Raw genomic sequence first — 21,379 nt, 5'->3', positions numbered from 1 at the left:
CCATTTTGCATCATGTCATTAGTGTCCTTTTGACAGTTGCACAGTTTCACAAACATGCAGATGACATAACAACCCCATTTCTCACAGCCTTCCAAGCTAGAGGCAGACATACTAAGCTAGAGCTGTGGCTTCCTACTTATTTTTTGACCCTAATAAGAAACATTTAAGACAGAAGACAGGTTTATTGCCTTTTCTTTCTCTTAGAACTATGGACAGTGCAGGTGAGGTCCATCTGGCAGCAATAAAATTCCTAAGCAGTTTCAAAATTCTGAACACATACCTTAAGATGGGACTGATCTACTCACATCATCCCTAATTCATACATCTTGAAGTTGTTAGCGTTATTGGAAATTCAGAAAGTAAATTGCTTGACATTTACCAACTAAGGTGAGCATACAAGACTAGTAAAATGGTCCTTGTTTTACTTCAGATTGAACAACGTGTTAGGAAATTTCAGAACTCAATGGCTCTTACCTGTCTAATCCTTAACAGGGTCACAGACATTATAAAGCCTCACAGAAGTGTCAATGACAAAATCTGCTAGAACTTTAAAAGACTAGGAAGTCACCCAAGATGTCAACATTGACTAAATACCTGACTTTGAAAAGCTGTAGTTACTGCAGCACGTGTAAGGCAATAGAGAAATTCCCAGTACATGTGGAATGCTATTCTGAGAGATAACATTAACTTACTTGTTACAATCCCTGCCAAAGCTAATACAAACTGGTTTTCATCAGAATCCAAATCCTGCTGTTTCATGTCTTCACTTAATGACTTCACAAAGCTCTCCATGGTCTGTGCAGTGATTGTGAAAAACTTTACTGCTTTACTCTGCAAGTGCGGAGGAGAAAAAAAAAAAAGATTATACACACAGTACTCTGCAAGTGCGGAGGAGAAAAAAAAAAAAAGATTATACACACAGTAGCAACTATGATTATTAGATGCTACAGCAAAACTGGACCATTTTCAAAACCACTAAAACATCCAGTTACTTCAAAAAACAACAGAAAATAGCAGGTATGCACTAAATGACAAGTGTGATCCCCTAATATTTGAAACCATTACCTCAGAAGAAAATGGAGAAAATGGCAAACTACTCAATGCTACATTCATTTATAAAAATGAACCTAAACCCACAATAATATATATCAGACAGTAGAATTAAAGCTTATTTTCAAAAGTGAAGATATCATCTCTTTGCTTTGCAATAGCTGGACAAGGTGTTTCCCATTTACTTGGGCTACTACAGCAGTGTTTGTGAAAACCCTATCCAGCTAAAGAATGGAGAGCAGCCTGATGTAGTGACTTGCCACGGATTTCCTAAGAAAACTCATGAAATACCCAGAAAAAAAAAAGCAAAATTAAATTGGATCCTAACAGGATTCATTAATTGCTCAATACAGGATGAAGAACAATGGGCTAGGTAGAAGCTCTTTAGAAAAGGAAATGGAGGTCTCTCCTGGGTCTCCTGGCGTTGAATTTTCATCAGCAATATCACATGAGAAAGGTGATCATCACTCCAGAGCCTATAAACAAGAGTACAGCCCATAATTACGTTATGCAGTCTTCTCCCCTCAGCTGGAATACTCCTCCATTTTAGGGTATCTCAGTTGAACAAGGAGCCACCTCAAAGGTACACAGCTCAGGGCAGGTCAAAGAGCCTGGTCAAAGGCGTAGAGAGAGCTCACAAAGAAGGATGGAGAGAAACGTTTCTGTTTATTAGTAGTTCTGACCCGTAAAACATTGTGTGAAATAGCATTCCAACAGAGGATGCTGGTTTTCCTCACAAAAATAGCCCAGCAGAAAGCCTATAATCCCAGGTTTCCCAGTGTCTTTAATAATTTTGCCAGTTGTTTTATGAAGCAACTGAAACTTTTAGTCATTCCCGGCAGTGACCCAATGGGACAGCCCAAGAAATGCCAGAACTTTTTTTTGCAAAGTGACTGAAAATTTCAGTATTTTGTCAAAACTACTGCTTTCACAATATGCACAAAGCTACTGCTAATATTTGTGTATTCCTCCACTGCTGCACACACACCACATCAAAGGTGTGCAGCTCCTGTCAGGCGACTCCAGCAACAGGAGTATCTTCACAAATGATACTGTGCTCCCAGAGTATCAGAAATGAAGGGATCATGGGGAAAGAGAATGGGAAAAACATGCACTTCTGCACATGCTGGATGTACTTTTTATACTTACGCAGACGTCACACCTCAAAGATGGCAATTTTAACTCAAGTAGTGACCATACTTCAAGAAGGAGAGGGCGTGAGAGAAAATGAAGAGAGCCTACTATAGCAGACTGCTATAAGATAGTATGAAAATATGCATTCAGAATGGAACATAATAGAGTACTAAGCAAACCAAGTAGTTGGTATGTTGCACAGAAAACACGCAAAATCTTCTATTTGCCAGTCTCTTGACGTGCCGCTGGTGTCCCCTCTGCTGAACCTTCTTTCCAAATAGCCATTAATTAACTAGCCGTGAGGTCTGAGGAGCTGCAGCAGAGACCAGTTGGGTTTATAAATAGCAAACATTACGTACTCAGTGCAGTCTCTTATTAGCTTGACAGTATTTTCATGGGACTGAAGAATGTCTCACCCACCAACACGGAGATAAGGACAGCTCTGAGAGCAGTCATTAATGTGCTTGAGCTCAGATTGGTGCAATGAACCCTTTGCTGTCCAAGTAACTCCTGCGTGAAAACATTAGTTAATGTGCAAAATTGCTACTATAAAATATAAAGCTGCTTGTCACCATAGCAGATAACTGAAGTAGCAGACCACCTTGTAAGATCCAAAATTTCTCAAGTTGAAGCAAGCCTGGATGCTGTTCAGAAATCAAACCTTCAGTTTGCATTTCCATGCGAGAGCCCTGTCATGTGGGTATCTGGTTGAAGTTTTTTGAAAGGCATCTAAATTAATTCCCATCAGATTGTTTTACTTCTTTTTTTGGCACACGCAGGTAGGCATCCTTGAAAACTCTCCCTCATGCTGCTTCTCTGGATGTCTCTTCAAGTGCTCTCTAGAAACATTATGCATGGGCAGAAGCAGTAGGCATCTCTCCCCCACTGCCTTGAAAACTTCTTGTGTTACATTTCAAATTCGCTGCTTGAATTTTAACTTTCCCAGCCCATACGGACACAAATTATATTGGTCCCAAACATCATTTCAGTCTATCTGCATTACAGGACTGTATGAAAGACCTATTTCCCTACCTGTGGAAAGACTGAAAAAAGCTTGAGCACTGCTCCCTAAGGCATGAAATGATTCTGAATTGATGCCACCCTCCCCATATGCTTAAATATGAGCAAGTTTCAAAGTTCATAGCACCTTCTCAGGGAAGGGAAGAAGATGTTGTGTGACTTGTCCAAAAATAATCCAAACCAAAAAAACGTGTATGACAAATCTCCTTCATCTTTTAATAACCTGACTCATTGCCAGTTGTAATCTGTGGTTGACGCAATGCCACACAATCCATTCATGTTTTTCCTAGTAGTCTTGTTGCAAACCCAGGCATCTTTCTTACCATGTTATGTACGCCATCACAAGAAAACAATGATCAAAAACGTTGCTATGACCTTCACCAGAAGTATAGCAGTTCAATGGGCTCTAATGATTGCTGGGAATTATTCTAGTGGAAGTATTCTGGCCTTCTAGTACCTAAAAGGAGCCTACAGGAAACATGAGGAGGGACTCTTTTATCAGGGAGTGTAGTGATAGGACAAGGGATGATGGTTTTAAACTGAAGGAGGGTAGATTTAGATTACATATCAGGAAGAAATTCTTTACTGTGAAGATGGTGAGACACTGGAACAGGTTGCCCAGAAGTTGTGGATGCCCCATCCCTGGAAGTGTTCAAGGCCAGGCTGGATGGGGCTTTGAGGAACCTGGTCTAGTGGGAGGTGTCCCTGCCCAGGGCAGGGGGGTTGAAAGGTTAGAACCAGATGATTTTTAAGGTCCCTTCGAACTCTAACTATTCTACAATTCTATTACATCAAACAAACCTAGGAAGAGAAGCATTGCATCTTCACAATTGGGCCTTACAGAAATTATCAGGTAACAGTTTTGGATTTACCTAATCCTACTTAATTTTTATACTTAAGACTGCTTTCAACAAGGCTTCTACTAATTTTACTCTCATAGAAATATGGTCATTTCCATCACTGTTAATGTTTTGTTTGTAGGAAACATACCATTTTAATACCACTTCATAAGTCAAGTAACAATGGCTACTCACTATTGTCGAGTCTTACAGTTATAAAATGTTCTGAAAATAGGGAATGTAATTTATATTAGTTTTTTTGCTATATGGCGGCTCCGTAGTATCCACCTGCCTTTTTTTTTTTTTAAAAAAAAAACCTGTTTTATACAGTGTTTTTGCAGACACTTTTCCTTAGTAATTGTTGCTGCTGGGATCTGGAATCATCAGAAATTATCACCAAAAGGTATCACTGTACAGCTTTCTAATATCCAATATAAAATTAAAATTGTATTTTGGTGCACCCAAACTGAAAAACCTCTTACAAACACACTAGTTTCCACTTACTATAATAAACTAATCCCATTCACTCAGCTGTTCATCATGCTGCTGAAAAATCAAACCAGATGAAACTGTGGCATCAGTTCACTCAGATTAAGTACAATTTTTTCCTCATGTTGGCTGTGACAAGACTGAAAATCATATCTTCATCAGGCCTGTTCCTCTGATCCCTCCTAATTCCATCAGCTGCACTTGGCAGGGAAACTGTGTTAGTTGTAATATTACTACTGTCTTTAACTGTTCTTGTTATGGCTTTTTTCAAACAAGCTACCTGCCCACGTTTAACACTGAAGATTTAGTAAGATTCACTAGATTCAAAGCAGCTAGGCTCTCTACATTTCCAAGACTCATGCAAGAATTAATGCAAGATTTTGCCTTAAGATAATCTTAAAAAAGATTTAAAGAAGTTGAGAACTGATGGATCTGTCTTCCTTCCATGGAAACAGCTCCTCCAAGTTCTCTACAGGCATGGGAACTCCTCCACGTGCCAAAGAATTATTTTCTTCTTCTGTTATCTTGCAAAGATACTTAAATTCTGCTAGCTGTATAGCCTTGCTTCCAGTTTAACTGTGTGTGGTGGAAAACAGACAACCCTTGTTTGTTAACAATTAATCACTGCATTTATTCCCAGACTGCTTCATAACACTTTATAGTTAGAATCATAGAATCATTGAGGTTGGAAGAGACCCTTGGGATCATCGAGTCCAACCATCTACCCTACTCTACAAAGTCCTCCCCTACACCATGTTCCTCAGTACCCCATCTAAACGTCCCTTAAACACAGCCAGGGATGGTGACTCAACCACCTCCCTGGGCAGCCTGTTCCAATGCCCGACCACTCTCTCTGTGAAAAATTCCTTCCTAATGTTCAATCTAAACCTACCCTGTTGGAGCTTGAAGCTGTTCCCTCTCGTTCTATTGTTAATTACCTGTGAGAAGAGACCAGCACCAACCTCTCTACAGTGTCCTTTCAAGTAGTTGTAGAGAGTGATGAGGTCTCCCCTCAGCCTCCTCTTCCTCATACTAAACAGTTCTAACACTCCTTAAATGAGAATGGATGGTTCACAAAAAAATATACAATTCAGAAAACATTTTCACAGTCCAATTAGTTTCTGAAATAAATCCTTACATTAAAGCGTTTGACAGATGAAGGTCCTCATTTTAAGGGCCTAACAGTGTTACCACCAGTAAGTATTCACCTGCCATACTTACTCCTCCTAGAAGGGTTTTAACAGCTTCCTCATTGCTAGATACACCCCACAACAGCGTGCACACCGCTGCGCCCATTTCTGTGCAGTACTCTGCTTGCTGCAGGAGCTGCTGCTTGGCCTCGTTCAGCTGCTGGCGGAGGTCTAGTTTCTCCTGAAATAGCAGAAGGAAATTTTGGTTGCACCTCATGTCAGCCAAATCACGTTTCTAGGCTAAGGGGACAGAACGAGAAACAACATCCTGGCCACATGTGAGAAGGGGAGAAGGGGATGGAGGGGGTGGGGTGGCAAACTCACAGCAGTTGCAGACACATACCTTCCCTCCTGAGTTATATCTAAGCAGTAAGTGCATCGTGGAGGCTGACAGTAACCAGAAGCCTGTCCACAAGGTCAGGCCAAGTGACCCACTGAGACTGAGTGGCACCTAGAGAAGTCTGATAGGAGACACTACTCCTCCTAAGCAAATAGCTACACGTCTCTCCGAGAGAGAAGGGCTTTCAGCATCAGAGCTCAGCCTTTCCAGACACCTTACAAAAGATACTGGAAACATCTTTTAGGAAGGGAGGATTGTTTTGTTTTCCAAAACAGACTTCTGCCTTAGCCAGTGTGGTAGAGTTGCTGGATATCTAGGATAAATACTGTTGTCTCTTCCAATTTTTTTCCATTGGCATATTTTTGACCAGCAGTGGCAAAGTCAGATGGAGTCCCCGGAAAAACACATCTAAGGTTTGAAGTTTGGAGGGCCTTTCATACCAAGAAAGCCCATGCACCATCACACATCCATCACCTAAGCGAGCTGCTCAGTGCTCCTTGCCACAAAGCATAAAGAGAGAAGGGAGCAATCCAACGCGGCCAAGACCCAAGTTCAATTTGGCAGCATTTTTTTCAACTCACATGGGAAGTTGGCCAGAAGATGAGATTAGATATGATACTACATCTCACTGGCATGCTACCAACTGCCACAGGGACAGTGAAGCTGCTGCACCTCTCAGCTATAGAGTGAGATGGGACAGGGACACCGCAGTCTGTGGGCTCTCTGGGTTGATGAGGGCTCCCTGCTAACCTTAGGGTGGTACTAGACAGTGCTGCAGGGGAAGATACAAGGCCAATCAAGAAAAATGATGCTAACTCAACTATTAAAAGCGAGAGAGAATCACAGATCACACAGTGTCAAAAGAAGAGAAGGATCTGGCTCTGCCCATTTTGTGGGCATGGGATTTGCACATTCACTGCAGAAAGGACCCTCCTCGGCCCAGCCTCCCCTGTCTTGAGCCGTCAAGATGAAGTCCAGGGAAATAAGTAGGAATCTTCTATGTACTTCCTACTTTCCACCATGTACTCCCATCAGGATTTTAAAACAAGTATCTCATCATTTTAGGGGCTCACCTCAGTGTTTTGTGTTGAGGATTTGGAAGGAATAGAAACATAAACTCATCTGAAAATTTACGTAACGTGGTATTAAGCACTATGAAGCTGCTTGTTTGTCATCAGTAACCTACCTAGCCTTCTGTATCACACCTGACAGCCTGATTTGCATTGCTTTATCATGCTGCTGGTGGAACACACAGGCTAGGATTTGTAAAATTCAAATTAAATTTATCAAGCAGATTTCTGTGCATATTTAGTCTCTGAAGTCTCTTTCACCTTATCGTTTAATATATGCAAAACACTGACACTTGCTGCTGATTCCCTAGGCATAGAAGTCTCTTACTAGTTCATACTTTGATCATTGTAAAGCACGTTAGCCAAATTTTATCTTTTAAATAACTCACTGCCAGGCCTACCAGCTTTTCTGCCACCATGTGCATCAGGCATCTTCCTTGTCTAACACCTGTCTTGTCCCTGCTTTTGTTTTCCACACTGTCCTCGTCTTAGGAAAATGTATCTTTTAATATATTTTATTTCCATTTTGCATTTGGATGCTAATACAGAATAGTAAGACATAAAACTCTGTAATACCAAAGCTAGATTCCCCAGCAAGGATGCAAAGCCACCACAAGAAATGCCGAAATTTTTAATAGATCAAAAGCAACATCAGAACAAAGGTACGAAGCAAGGAAAACAAAATAGTACATTCAAGAGCCAGGAAAATAAACGGAGCCTGCAAAAGCAAATAACCTGGCTGGGAGCAACACTCCTGAGAGCTCACATCACGAAGCAATCGCTGTGCTATGCAACACCACCATCTTCAGGAAAGGGTCAAGGCATGAGAATACAGCAGTGCTTAAGTACAAAACTATGAAAAGACAGACAAAGAAGGCATTAGCTAAGAATAACGTGCACTTTAAGTTTTGCTCAGGTTCAGAAAGCATGGCAATTCCCTAATCAGTGAAACAGCACCGCACAGAAATTTTGAAATGCGAAACGTTGATTTATGATCCCCTAAAAGGGCACTGCTCAACTAGAAAATGCATTTATTTTATGTGTATTTCAGTGAATCATTTCCTTTTCCTTCAGAAAATAAATACATACAAAATAATTTAGAACCTACATGCAAGGATGCCTACGGCAGAACAGCAACCAAATGAAAAACACCACACAAAATGATTAACAGGAACAAAAATCCCACATATACACACACCACCTTTTATCCCAAAGAGCTAAAGGATTTCACAAGGTACATAAGCACAATCCACTCAGACAAATACACCTTTGTGGCATGTAACAGAAGCCACTTAGAAAACCAGCGTACACTGCACAACAGCAAAGATACAAAAAGAAGAGCTTTAAGCAGGAACACCAAGACAACAACTACTCTTAGTAAACTATCCATGCTTTAAGTAAAGCTTTTATCCAAATGAAATCACAAACCTAAACCATCTGCCATTTATTTGGTAATATTAACAAGAATAAAGAGTGGGGCCCATTTCATTAATATCTGAAGCAGCACCATTAAATCTCAAAGAGATTTCATCCTAGATGTTTATACAATTAAAGATCTGGGTACACAGCAAAATTAATGAGTACCTATTGCCAAACTGCAATAGCTATTCTAGAAGATACTTGTTTTGAAGGAATATCCAAATAGGCAGCTACTCCATTAATACTTTACATTCAAATCAAACCCCATTCCAGAATGACTCGTGAACACAGATATGCCCTAAAACTGCATCTCTGAACTTTTCATTTATTCTTTTTCAAAACCAAAATAGTTTCTGGGGGTTCACCTGTCTCTGTGCAATCCCAAGGCTGGCAGATGCTAACTCCAGAACCCCAACAAAGTGAGCTTCTGCTGACTACTGAAGATAGCTGTCAGCTCCAAGAACATTAACTTTTGCAGCAAATAATCACAACCAATTCTCACACCTCTGAGAAATTAAGCTGCTACTCTTTATGATCCTTTTTAAACTCCAATGGCTTCACAGAAGACCCACAGTCTCAGAAGTCTGAGGTCTTTGCTATTCCTTCATTGTTAAGAATCTCCCTTCTCATAATCACTAAATACAATATTGACAGAGCAAAAGGAGCCCGGTAATTGTTCTTTGACCCACAGCTGTACATGGGAATTGGATCAATAGGTGCACTGAGGAAGACTATTAAAACTAAACAAAGGTACACAGCTTTCAGCAAGCCAAAAGAGAGGCCAGTTTCATTTTGTACATTGCATTGCTTACATTATCTTCTATTGTTGTCTTTGAAAACACATTATAGTTACATTAAATTCAAAGGAGCTGATTCCACAAAGGACTTTTTGATGCCAGCCACATCACAATCTCCCTGAATACCCAATGTTTTACTTCAGCACATTAATTTAAAATGAACCATTAGTATTTTGGTTAACTTTACATAGAACAAAATGAACCCTGCTAAGAAGCCTTAATGCAACCCCATACAACTGCTCCTCACACAGTATGGAAGTTAAGAGAGATCTATGCAGTTACACAAGACTTAGGTACCTCAGTGGGAGACTGACTATCAGTTGGTACCTCTATTTATACACCTTTAATACATTTTTTGTACTACATCTTATTATATTTTGTCTAGTTGTAATATTGACCCTTTTGCTCTGGAAACATCAAGGGGAAAACCACATCCATTATGAACTTATAGGTAATTAATTTACCCATCACCTGACTATATGAACAGAAATGCCAGATTGTTTTTCAAGCTGAGGATGCATTTTGTGACATGAACGTGACAAACTGATCATTACTGCTTTTGTTATGAATACTCAAGCATAGAGATAGGAATACTCTGACAGAAAATCTACCTTCTTCTCTCTCATGCAATCTGCCTGGGCTGTTTCCAGACGGGCTCTGAAGTGTTCACAATCCATTTTCAGCTGCTCTATTTCCTCCTCCTTTTTCTCCATGTCTGTGACAGAACAAATCAGAGAAACGAAGTTATGACCGATGGGCTTACGCTCAAGAAAAAAGAATCCACCAAGGGCAAATATAATGAGGGGCTTTAACCATTTGCTTGTGTTAGATCACCCCCTAGTGGCTAAACTGGTATAGCGCCAGAATGCTGCCACATTGCAACAGCTCTTACAACTAAAGGAACATGATGTTTCTGATTTAAAACAGCGAAAGACCAAAATAATTACATCTAGATGTTAAATACTGTGTGTTGACAAGATATCATTTTGAAACTGAGCTCCTCAGGGATTTTTAAAAGTTTGTTCAATTTCCTACATTTTTTGTTTGTTTGCTTTCATGATGGTTTTCGTGTCCGCTACCTTTGAAATTCAGTGAGTACAGTGAAAAAAATCTAAGAAAAAGAATACCAAGATCAGTGAAAAGTGTTTCAATATAGAATGTACGAATTATGAATACTAAGAATGAAATGCAGCTACTCTGAACATTTTAAAATAATGTTTATAAAGTATTATTAAACTATTTAAACATCATGTCAGTGACAAGCAAATTTTAGGATTCTCTTAAAAAATTAAAACCTGATGTTATCAGAAACACATTTCTATTTAGATGCTTTATTTTAGTGAATGGAAATGAAGTTAAAACTATCATACTTCACAACCATGATGTCTGTTTTTAAAAATTCACATTTTAAAATAATGTTTATAAAGTATTATTAAACTATTTAAACATCATGTCAGTGACAAGCAAATTTTAGGATTCTCTTAAAAAATTAAAACCTGATGTTATCAGAAACACATTTCTATTTAGATGCTTTATTTTAGTGAATGGAAATGAAGTTAAAACTATCATACTTCACAACCATGATGTCTGTTTTTAAAAATTCACTTTGAAGGAAATTTTTAACAATTGTTGCGTACTGTATTTTAGTTTAAAAAAACAACAGTTCTGGATGCTTAGTATTTATACGGACAAAAAAAAAAAAAGGAAACACGTTTAAGTCATTCCAAAGAGTAATGTCCAAATAGCATCTACTCCAATTTTCATTAGCTTAAATAACAAGTTACACTCCACTTTGAGCAGCATTAAGAGTATGGTCTATGGCTTAACATACTTCAGATACTTCTCGTTACATGTGGTCAATATTTTTGAATGTATTTACCAAAAAGCATATCAAATTCAATCAAAAAAGAGATAACATCATTTAAAGAAACAGTCCTTATTATCCAAAGAGCTTGGATTCTGGCATTTTATTTAGTAATTCTACATTGTTTGGAAATACATTCCTTTCTGTTTTGGTCCTAATTGACAAAAAAGTTATCATTTCCAATATGTACACACTGCTTTGAGTAGCAGGTATGAAAGAAGATGGCCACAAACAGCTTTTCTAACAACATGGAAAATATTTCCACTCAGCCCTTGTGTGATTTTAAGTCATCAACACCAAGATTTTTTAACAGAAACCGAAGAGGCCAGTCAAGGGTCCACTCCCAGGAAACACACACGTGCCAGGGGACGCGCCCCGAGCACTCGGTTCTTTTCAACCTGCAATCCAACGGAAAAGAATGAAGGGAGGAACGGATTCATTGAGGTTTTTTGAGGAATAACTCCAGTCAGTGGTAGGAAACTTTTTTTCCCTCATCAAGTAAAGAAAATTCCGTTGCATGGACCTATTACTATGTAGGTGTTAGTCTTAAGTACTCAACAGAAAGATGTCTTGAGCCAGACCGGGGCATGCTCTGCTCATCAGTGGGAGACCAAGAACCTGTTTATCCTTGCCAGGGAAGTCATCCAGTGGAACGCAGCTCCCAGTGAAAGTCTCCCTTGCTGCAAGGAAACAAGCTCTCCTGAATGAAAGGAATCACTTCCAGCCTTTGAGAGGATGGACGCACTCCAAACCCAGTATCAGCACAGCCAGCAGACACGCAAAGACGCCAAATCCTTCCCTGGCAGACTTCAAAGCTCTTGGAAGCAAAACTAAGCCAGGAGAAGGGGGAATAGTATTTACTGAGTGTTAATATGATGCTACCTGTATCTTCTGAAGTTCTCTAGATAAAAGAAATGGAAATGAAGTTAAAACTATCATACTTCACAACCATGATGTCTGGTTTTAAAAATTCACTTTGAAGGAAATTTTTAACAATTGTTGTGTACTGTCTTTTAGTTTAAAGACAACAGTTCTGGATGCTTAGTATTTATACTGACAAAAAAAAAAAGGAAACACATTTAAGTAATTCCAAAGAGTAATGTCCAAACAGCATCTACTCCAATTTTGATTAGCTTAAATAACAAGTTACACCCCACTTTGAGCAGCATTATTATTGATCATAAGAGTATGGTCTATGGCTTAACACACTTCAGATATGTCTCCTTACATGTGGTCAATATTTTTGAATGTATTTACCAAAAAGCATATCAAATTCAATCAAAAAGAGAGATAACATCATTTAAAGAAACAGTCTTTATTCTCCAAAGAGCTTGGATTCTGGCATTTTATTTAGTAATTCTACATTGTTTGGAAATACATTCCTTTCTGTTTTGGTCCTAATTGACAAAAAAGTTATCATTTCGAATATGTACACACTGCTTTGAGTGGCAGGTATGAAAGAAGATGGCCACAAACAGCTTTTCTAACAACATGGAAAATATTTCCACTCAGCCCTTGTGTGATTTCAAGTCATCAACACCAAGATTTTTAACAGAAACCGAAGAGGCCAGTCAAGGGTCCGCTCCCAGGAAACACATACGTGCCAGGGCACACTCCCCGAGCACTCGGTTCTTTTCAACCTGCGATCCAACGGAAAAGAATGAAGGGAGGAACGGATCCATTGAGGTTTTTTGAGGAATAACTCTACTAAGTCCTGTATCAGGAACAGCGTGGCAAGTAGGGCCCGAGAGGTGATTGTCCCCCTGTACTCGGCACTGGTGAGGCCTCACCTTGAGTACTGTGTCCAGTTTTGGGCCCCCTACCATAAAAAAGACATTGAGGTGCTGGAGCGGGTCCAGAGAAGGGCAATGAAGCTGGTGAGGGGTCTGGAGAGTAAGTCTTATGAGGAGAGGCTGAGGGAGCTGGGGTTGTTCAGCCTGGAGAAGAGGAGGCTGAGGGGAGACCTTATTGCTCTCTACAACTACCTGAAAGGAGGGTGTAGAGAGGTGGGGGTCGGTCTCTTCTCTCAAGTCACAGGCTACAGGACAAGAGGAAATGGCCTCAAGTTGCGCCAGGGGAGGTTCAGGCTGGATATTAGGAAAAATTTTTTCACTGAAAGGGTTATCAGACATTGGAATGGGCTGCCCAGGGAGGTGGTTGAGGCACCATCCCTGGAGGTGTTCAAAAGACGGATTGAGGTTTTTTGAGGAATAACTCCAGTCAGTGGTAGGAAACTTTTTTTCCCTCATCAAGTAAAGAAAATTCCGTTGCATGGACCTATTACTATGTAGGTGTTAGTCTTAAGTACTCAACAGAAAGATGTCTTGAGCCAGACCAGGGCATGCTCTGCTCATCAGTGGGAGACCAAGAACCTGTTTATCCTTGCAGGTAAGTCATCCAGCAGAAAGCAGCTCCCAGTGAAAGTCTCCCTTGCTGCAAGGAAACAAGCTCTCCTGAATGAAAGGAATCACTTCCAGCCTTTGAGAGGATGGACGCACTCCAAACCCAGTATCAGCACAGCCAGCAGACACGCAAAGACGCCAAATCCTTCCCTGGCAGACTTCAAAGCTCTTGGAAGCAAAACTAAGCCAGGAGAAGGGGGAATAGTATTTACTGAGTGTTAATATGATGCTACCTGTATCTTCTGAAGTTCTCTAGATAAAAGAAGAATGTGCCAGCCTCCTGTAAGGCATCACATTTTATGTCAAGGGAAACTAGGTCCATTCTAGAAGGAAAAAAATAGAGCTAGAAGTAAATCATCTCTCTTCATCAGCTTCCAATATTACCTATCTCATTCCTGGAAACACTCCCTATTATGCCCAGATATCTTTCCCAGCTGTGCACACCCTTGCTCTGAAAGCAAATTCAAGGCTTCATGCCCCAGTCCTGACACTGGACAACCTCCTGACACACAGTGGCAGGCACTTTGCTGACACTGAAGGCAGCAGCTGTGCCCCTGGCTTCTGCACACCAGAACACAGAGAAGCCCAAGAGGTTCTCCCACTGGCTCAAGTCCCAACCCCCAGTAATAAAGTTCCTCACCTCCTGACACTAAAATCTTGAGACTCGGATTGTCTACCTCCACCAAGAGAAGAAGCAGCTTTTGCTATCAACTTGCACAAGCAAGAAATATGAAATGGCATCCTTGCACAAACAGGAAATATATAACTTTATCCCTGAAGTGGTGAACCAGATTCTGCAAAGAAGTGGTATTTGCCCCCAAAAGAGACAGCGACTCAAAAGCAGAACAAGGCAACCACAAACAGCTTTTCTAACAACATGGAAAATATTTCCACTCAGCCCTTGTGTGATTTCAAGTCATCAACACCAAGATTTTTAACAGAAACCGAAGAGGCCAGTCAAGGGTCCGCTCCCAGGAAACACATACGTGCCAGGGCACACTCCCCGAGCACTCGGTTCTTTTCAACCTGCGATCCAACGGAAAAGAATGAAGGGAGGAACGGATCCATTGAGGTTTTTTGAGGAATAACTCTACTAAGTCATTAGCTTAAATAACAAGTTACACTCCACTTTGAGCAGCATTAAGAGTATGGTCTATGGCTTAACATACTTCAGATACTTCTCGTTACATGTGGTCAATATTTTTGAATGTATTTACCAAAAAGCATATCAAATTCAATCAAAAAAGAGATAACATCATTTAAAGAAACAGTCCTTATTATCCAAAGAGCTTGGATTCTGGCATTTTATTTAGTAATTCCACATTGTTTGGAAATACATTCCTTTCTGGTTTGGTCCTAATTGACAAAAAAGTTATCATTTCCAATATGTACACACTGCTTTGAGTAGCAGGTATGAAAGAAGATGGCCACAAACAGCTTTTCTAACAACATGGAAAATATTTCCACTCAGCCCTTGTGTGATTTTAAGTCATCAACACCAAGATTTTTTAACAGAAACCGAAGAGGCCAGTCAAGGGTCCACTCCCAGGAAACACACACGTGCCAGGGGACGCGCCCCGAGCACTCGGTTCTTTTCAACCTGCAATCCAACGGAAAAGAATGAAGGGAGGAACGGATTCATTGAGGTTTTTTGAGGAATAACTCCAGTCAGTGGTAGGAAACTTTTTTTCCCTCATCAAGTAAAGAAAATTCCGTTGCATGGACCTATTACTATGTAGGTGTTAGTCTTAAGTACTCAACAGAAAGATGTCTTGAGCCAGACCGGGGCATGCTCTGCTCATCAGTGGGAGACCAAGAACCTGTTTATCCTTGCCAGGGAAGTCATCCAGTGGAACGCAGCTCCCAGTGAAAGTCTCCCTTGCTGCAAGGAAACAAGCTCTCCTGAATGAAAGGAATCACTTCCAGCCTTTGAGAGGATGGACGCACTCCAAACCCAGTATCAGCACAGCCAGCAGACACGCAAAGACGCCAAATCCTTCCCTGGCAGACTTCAAAGCTCTTGGAAGCAAAACTAAGCCAGGAGAAGGGGGAATAGTATTTACTGAGTGTTAATATGATGCTACCTGTATCTTCTGAAGTTCTCTAGATAAAAGAAGAATGTGCCAGCCTCCTGTAAGGCATCACATTTTATGTCAAGGGAAACTAGGTCCATTCTAGAAGGAAAAAAATAGAGCTAGAAGTAAATCATCTCTCTTCATCAGCTTCCAATATTACCTATCTCATTCCTGGAAACACTCCCTATTATGCCCAGATATCTTTCCCAGCTGTGCACACCCTTGCTCTGAAAGCAAATTCAAGGCTTCATGCCCCAGTCCTGACACTGGACAACCTCCTGACACACAGTGGCAGGCACTTTGCTGACACTGAAGGCAGCAGCTGTGCCCCTGGCTTCTGCACACCAGAACACAGAGAAGCCCAAGAGGTTCTCCCACTGGCTCAAGTCCCAACCCCCAGTAATAAAGTTCCTCACCTCCTGACACTAAAATCTTGAGACTCGGATTGTCTACCTCCACCAAGAGAAGAAGCAGCTTTTGCTATCAACTTGCACAAGCAAGAAATATGAAATGGCATCTTTGCACAAACAGGAAATATATAACTTTATCCCTGAAGTGGTGAACCAGATTCTGCAAAGAAGTGGTATTTGCCCCCAAAAGAGACAGCGACTCAAAAGCAGAACAAGGCAATGAGCACAATGGAAGAAGAGAAGGCCCGCATTTCAGGTGGGCTCATTCTCACCTGCGCTGTAGGTCACACCAGGAGATTTTCTGAACCAGAGACCTAACCTCAAAGCTCTGGGAGGTGGAGAAATCAGTACAATTATGATGAATGCCAACAAGCGATGGAATTCCAATTCTACTGATCCAATTGCTAGATCGATGTTAAATGCAATTTTTAACACTTCCACCATGGACGAGTTCCACTAAACATATTCATAATAGTACAGAAAATTCGTTGGAGCCATTTTTCTAAGATTTCTGGAGCCAAACACTCTTCCTGAGGAGGGTAGTGAGAACAAAATGGATCTTTCTTTTTGAAATGAACCACTACCCTGCAAGCGATGGAATTCCAATTCTACTGATCCAAATGCTAGATCAATGCTAAATGCAATTTTTAACATTTCCACCACGGAGCGAGTTCCACTAAACATATTCATAATAGAAAAATAGCTCCAATAAATTTTCTCTACTAAGATTTCTGGAGCCAAACATTCTTCCTGAGGAGGGTAGTGAGATTAAAATGGCTCCTTCTTTTCGAAATGAACCACTGCCCTGGTAAAAGCCTTAGTGAAGACCCTGACACCAGCCCGAAAAGTAGATGTTGGCTGCACCGACCATTGCCAGCTGAGATCTCAGATATCACCTATGGGATGCTCCCATTGCAAATGGGTATCCTATTGACCTTGATATACAAGTGAAACATGCAAAGATCTCACTCAAGGTTTCCCAAAACTATTCAAGATTCCATCAGTCTCACAACAGAATGGGCCAGAAGCGTTAAAAGTATCTGACTATCATCTGCACTTCTTGAGGGGCAGGAGAACCTGCTAACACCTCATGTTTACAATTCTTAGAAAACTGCAATAGCTGATGAAAGTCTAGAGAGATGAACAAATCACTCATTAGGCTTCTTTAAGAACAACATGAAAAAAAAAACATCCCTAGTAACCGCCAGGACTCCTGTAAGCTTCATATGCCAACACCAAGAGACTGCACTTAGCGAACAGCACCAGAAAGCTCACCATTCTGAGACTGAAGGATGCTTGTGCCCCTGTGATGTCCAGTGTTTTGTGAACCATATGCTCCAAAGCCTCCTTTCAGTCTGCCTTATTGCATGCTGCAGAGGCAGGAGCAGATTGGAGCAGCAAAAATCACCACTTGACTTGTCCAGCTGTAGTGGCGAGAGTCTGAATAAATGTTCAAATGACCTCATTAAAGGCAACAGAAATCTCCATTGTGGGGATGTACTCAAGAGATTTCAAAGGCTGACACAGCTTCAGGTACTCCTCCAATGGATCCAGAGAATGCTGGCCAGCCAGCAGAACATTTGAAGGAAAGTTTGGGGTCAGTCTCGTTTCCCAAGTCACAGGAGATAGGACAAGGGGAATGGCCTGAAGCTGCGCCAGGGGAGGTTTAGATTGGATATTAGGAAAAATTTCTTCATGGAAAGGGTTATCCAGCATTGGAATGGGCTGCCCAGGGAAGTGGTTGAGGCACCATCCCTGGAGGTGTTCAAAAGACGGGTTGACATGGTCCTCAAGAATATGGTTTAGTGATTTTTTTTTTTTTTTGCTTATTTCTTATTTATTTTTTGTCAGAGTTAGGTTGATGGTTGGACTAGATGACCTTTAAGGTCCTTTCCAACCTAGACCATTCTATGATTCTGAGTCTTAAAAATGCCATGTTGATGTCACAGATCTGCTGCTGGAAGGCCCTGAGAGTGTCCTCTTGACTCATGGCACAAGGAACTAAGAATCAGTACAAGAAATCTTGAGACTGAGCACTGATAAAAATAGTTAAAACAAGAATCTGACTAGTTGAGGATCTCGAACACTTAATGCAACTGGAAACAGTCCTTGATAGCAAAAAGAGAACTTCTCCAGATCCTACATCACTTCTTGTGACACAGACAACACCACAGCTGGCAGTAGTAGAGGGGGTACAGTCTTTTAATCTCTCTTAGGATTTGATGGCATAGAAGAATCTTTCCAAAGACTGGATCGTTGAGGCAGCTGGAAGCTCTGCCCCAATATATTACTTGGTACGGGAGACGGGCCTTGAGGCTCTATCTTACTCTTTCTTAGCTAGCTGTTGCAAATTAACTTTCAATTAATCACTTGATTCATCTAGACATCTCTAGAAGAGATCCACTCTCTGTAATCTGTCTCAGTGCTTGTCCCGTGTCTTTTCAGAGAAAGCCAGCTCCCAGCAGAACAGGTGAATGGTTCTGCTGCACGTAAGCTACAGGGTAGGGATGGAGCCGACTCAGATTTGGTCCTGATGGCATTTTGGGAGTGGCGCAATTGGTAAAAAAATAATGCACAGAGAATCATAACACTGAAAACCTGGACTTTGGAGACAGCAGGAAAAAGACCCTTATAACAGAGAGCCTTTAACTTTTTTTTTTAAATTATTATTATGAATAATTCTAGCAATAAAAGCATACAAGCTAAAAAACCAAGAGAGGCTAAATACGATGATATTCTCATCATGACTCTTCCTTCAATTTTAACTACTTTTTATCCATACCTATTTACCATGGTTTTTTGCTGCGCATCTGAAGTGACATTCTGAAAAACAAAACATTTTTACTTTTTCTCAGAGGGATCACTTTTTTCCTGATACAGCTTCCCTTACTGCCTGAACTAATACTGTTTTATTCACAGTAAAATATTTTTAAAGATTCATTTGACGTCTAATTATTTCTAACGCAGTTTGTAATTTTCTTCATTACAAACACATTAATTTATTGAAGCATTCATTGAACGTCAAGGTTATTTGGAATACCTCCATAAACTCTACAACTATTCATAGGGGCATGACAGTTTGTTCTAAGTTTTGGCAAAAACTGTAAGAGCTTGTAACATGGTACTACTCACTTGATTCAATAGCATCCAGTTTCTGGAATGTCCCCAGGATATCCCCATTTATTATTTTGGGTAAGAAATCCCGCAATTGCATCACCTCCGTTGTCAGCCTTTCCAAATCCTTCCTTCTAACTTTAACAAATTCCTCTCTGGTTTCAGCCTTCTGAAATAAAAACAAACAAAAAACAAACCAACAACCAATCAAAGACACTGCTACAGCCTTCCAGTGCTTTTCTATATGAATCTCTTCTCTCAGACAAAAATATTCCTCAGTATTATATCATCTCAGAAATCCATAACCTTTTAAAAGAGAACTATCCAGTAATAATTAAACCCAGAAGTCTCCAAGATGGACTCTTTGACTGTAATCTAATTTTTGCCAGTCTGGCCTAAAGGAAATCATATGACCTCTCTGCATCTGTTTCTTCACCTAAAACATGTGCAATGTACCTCAGAATGCTGTAAAAATTAACATTCACATTTTAATAACGTGAGCAGCTATGCATACGCCAAGCTATTGTTTCAAGACTGTCGTAAAGGATACAATAACTCATTTTTTGACTTAAGTATTTGCAAGATCCTCAGTCACCTTGTTAAATTACAACAGCTCTCTTAGAGAAATATGTATTTTCCCAAAAGAATTCATCTTTTGTGAAGAGCTTTGCAACCCAATCCCACATAAAAGTAATTTAACCCCAAGTTAAGACAAAATGTTTACTAGTTTCCTCTTCTGCCATTAAGCTAATGTTATAAAATAACTTTAATTCCACAGTCCAAGAGAATGGGCATTAATTTTAATATTATAGACAAATTTCTATATCAAAGATCTCCTAAACTCCAAATTCTGCTGTATGTACATGTGCACAATGCTGCATCTTAAAAAGGCTACCATATACACACAGACATAAAGGTTTAACATCCTTTGCATAAAACATTAATCCACTAACAAGCTTTCACAAAGCAAAACTGTAATGTATCTTAGTATTGTTTCACGCTGCATTGAGAAAGGTGCAGCAAAAATGAGATGAGATCCTTTATGTACCACATCTTATTTCAGAAGGAAGAGGGTGCTACAGAACACCACAAGAAACTATCCACTGCAGGTACAAAACCTGCCATCCCCACAGTCCCTCGAGTCCAGCTGCACAAGACAAACGGAGGTCATTACCACTGATGCCAACAACACTACCCTGGCATTTCTATCCTTTCCAACCGTTTCCTACAATTGTCTCTTTCTGCTTCCCTACTTCTTCAGGTTAAATGTTTCCTTTCCATTGTGCTTCCTACCCTTATTTGCTGTCTTTCAAACCCAGACAGTTGTAAGGGCAGGACTGGCCGGTTCCAGCTTTCCCGGTTCAGAGGCACCAGAGCCACAGTTAAGTGGTATAGAAAAAATATTTTAACTTGAACTGTGTGCTCCAAGCTGCATTTAGGAAGCGCTCGTGCGAAGTTTGTACAGCCAAGTGCCACCACATTACATGATTCAAGAGAAATACAGCTCTTTTACGTCTCAGGAAAGCATGGAATAAACATATGGCAACAGGAGCCTATAGAAGAATACCACAAACAGGAAGGACAGCGAGGCAATTCAGCATCGCCCAAATTATGGAGCACCATTTGGTACAGGCATAAAGATAGAGCTGTTCACGGGCAGAAGCTAAATTCAAGTACAATACACTACTGAAGCACTGGGATTGAGATAAGAAATATGTGTTAAGGAGAAAATTCTCAGCCATGGTCCCCACTGTAAACACGCATCTCTACAGTTCCAACAGACAAATTTTCTCTGTTTAAGCAGCTCCTCAGTACCTGCCCACGCTAAAACAGAATGCTAGAGCAAACACAGACAATGGAGAACAAGCCGGAAGGTCCCTCACCCTTGCCCACAGACATACCACCAACCAAGGCTGTGCGCAGGAGCCCACCCCAGCCCCACACAGCCAGCCCATGGGGTCGAGGTCCCACCTGCCCCACACAACCCACTCCCTGTCACCCCACGGTACTAGGCCCCGCCATCACACCCCCAAGGCCCTCAGAGGCCCAGCGAGCAGCACCAACCACTGCCTCCTCCTTTTCCTTCCCCTCTTCCTCCCCCTTTTCCCTTCCCTCTTCCTCCCCCTTTCCCTTCCACTCCTCTTCCTTCCCCTCCTTTCCCCCCCC

The 21,379-nt window shown here is 40.8% G+C and overlaps 1 protein-coding gene across 4 annotated transcripts in view; it reads right to left on the bottom strand.

The window, feature by feature from the left end:
* Window positions 1–19,363, bottom strand: part of HSF2BP (heat shock transcription factor 2 binding protein) — a 53,317-nt gene extending 33,954 nt beyond the window's left edge. For 3 of the 4 annotated variants that reach the window (XM_014938044.1, XM_014938043.1, XM_014938041.1), the window contains exons 1-4: window positions 19,232–19,363; window positions 9,960–10,063; window positions 5,754–5,903; window positions 693–831 (exon numbers count right to left, since the gene is read on the bottom strand). In XM_014938044.1, coding sequence (XP_014793530.1) covers window positions 693–831; window positions 5,754–5,903; window positions 9,960–10,063; window positions 19,232–19,313 — 475 coding nt within the window. In that variant the 5' untranslated portion in view covers window positions 19,314–19,363. The remainder of the gene's footprint in view (window positions 1–692; window positions 832–5,753; window positions 5,904–9,959; window positions 10,064–19,231) is intronic. The other variant, XM_014938042.1, reaches the window with a different exon arrangement.
* Window positions 19,364–21,379: the final 2,016 nt, after the last annotated feature.

Source organism: Calidris pugnax, unplaced genomic scaffold (assembly GCF_001431845.1).
Source record: "Calidris pugnax isolate Ruff unplaced genomic scaffold, ASM143184v1 scaffold25, whole genome shotgun sequence".
NCBI lineage: Eukaryota > Metazoa > Chordata > Aves > Charadriiformes > Scolopacidae > Calidris > Calidris pugnax.
The sequence above is the reverse complement of the archived record's forward strand: the minus strand, read 5'-3'. Positions and strand labels throughout refer to the sequence as shown.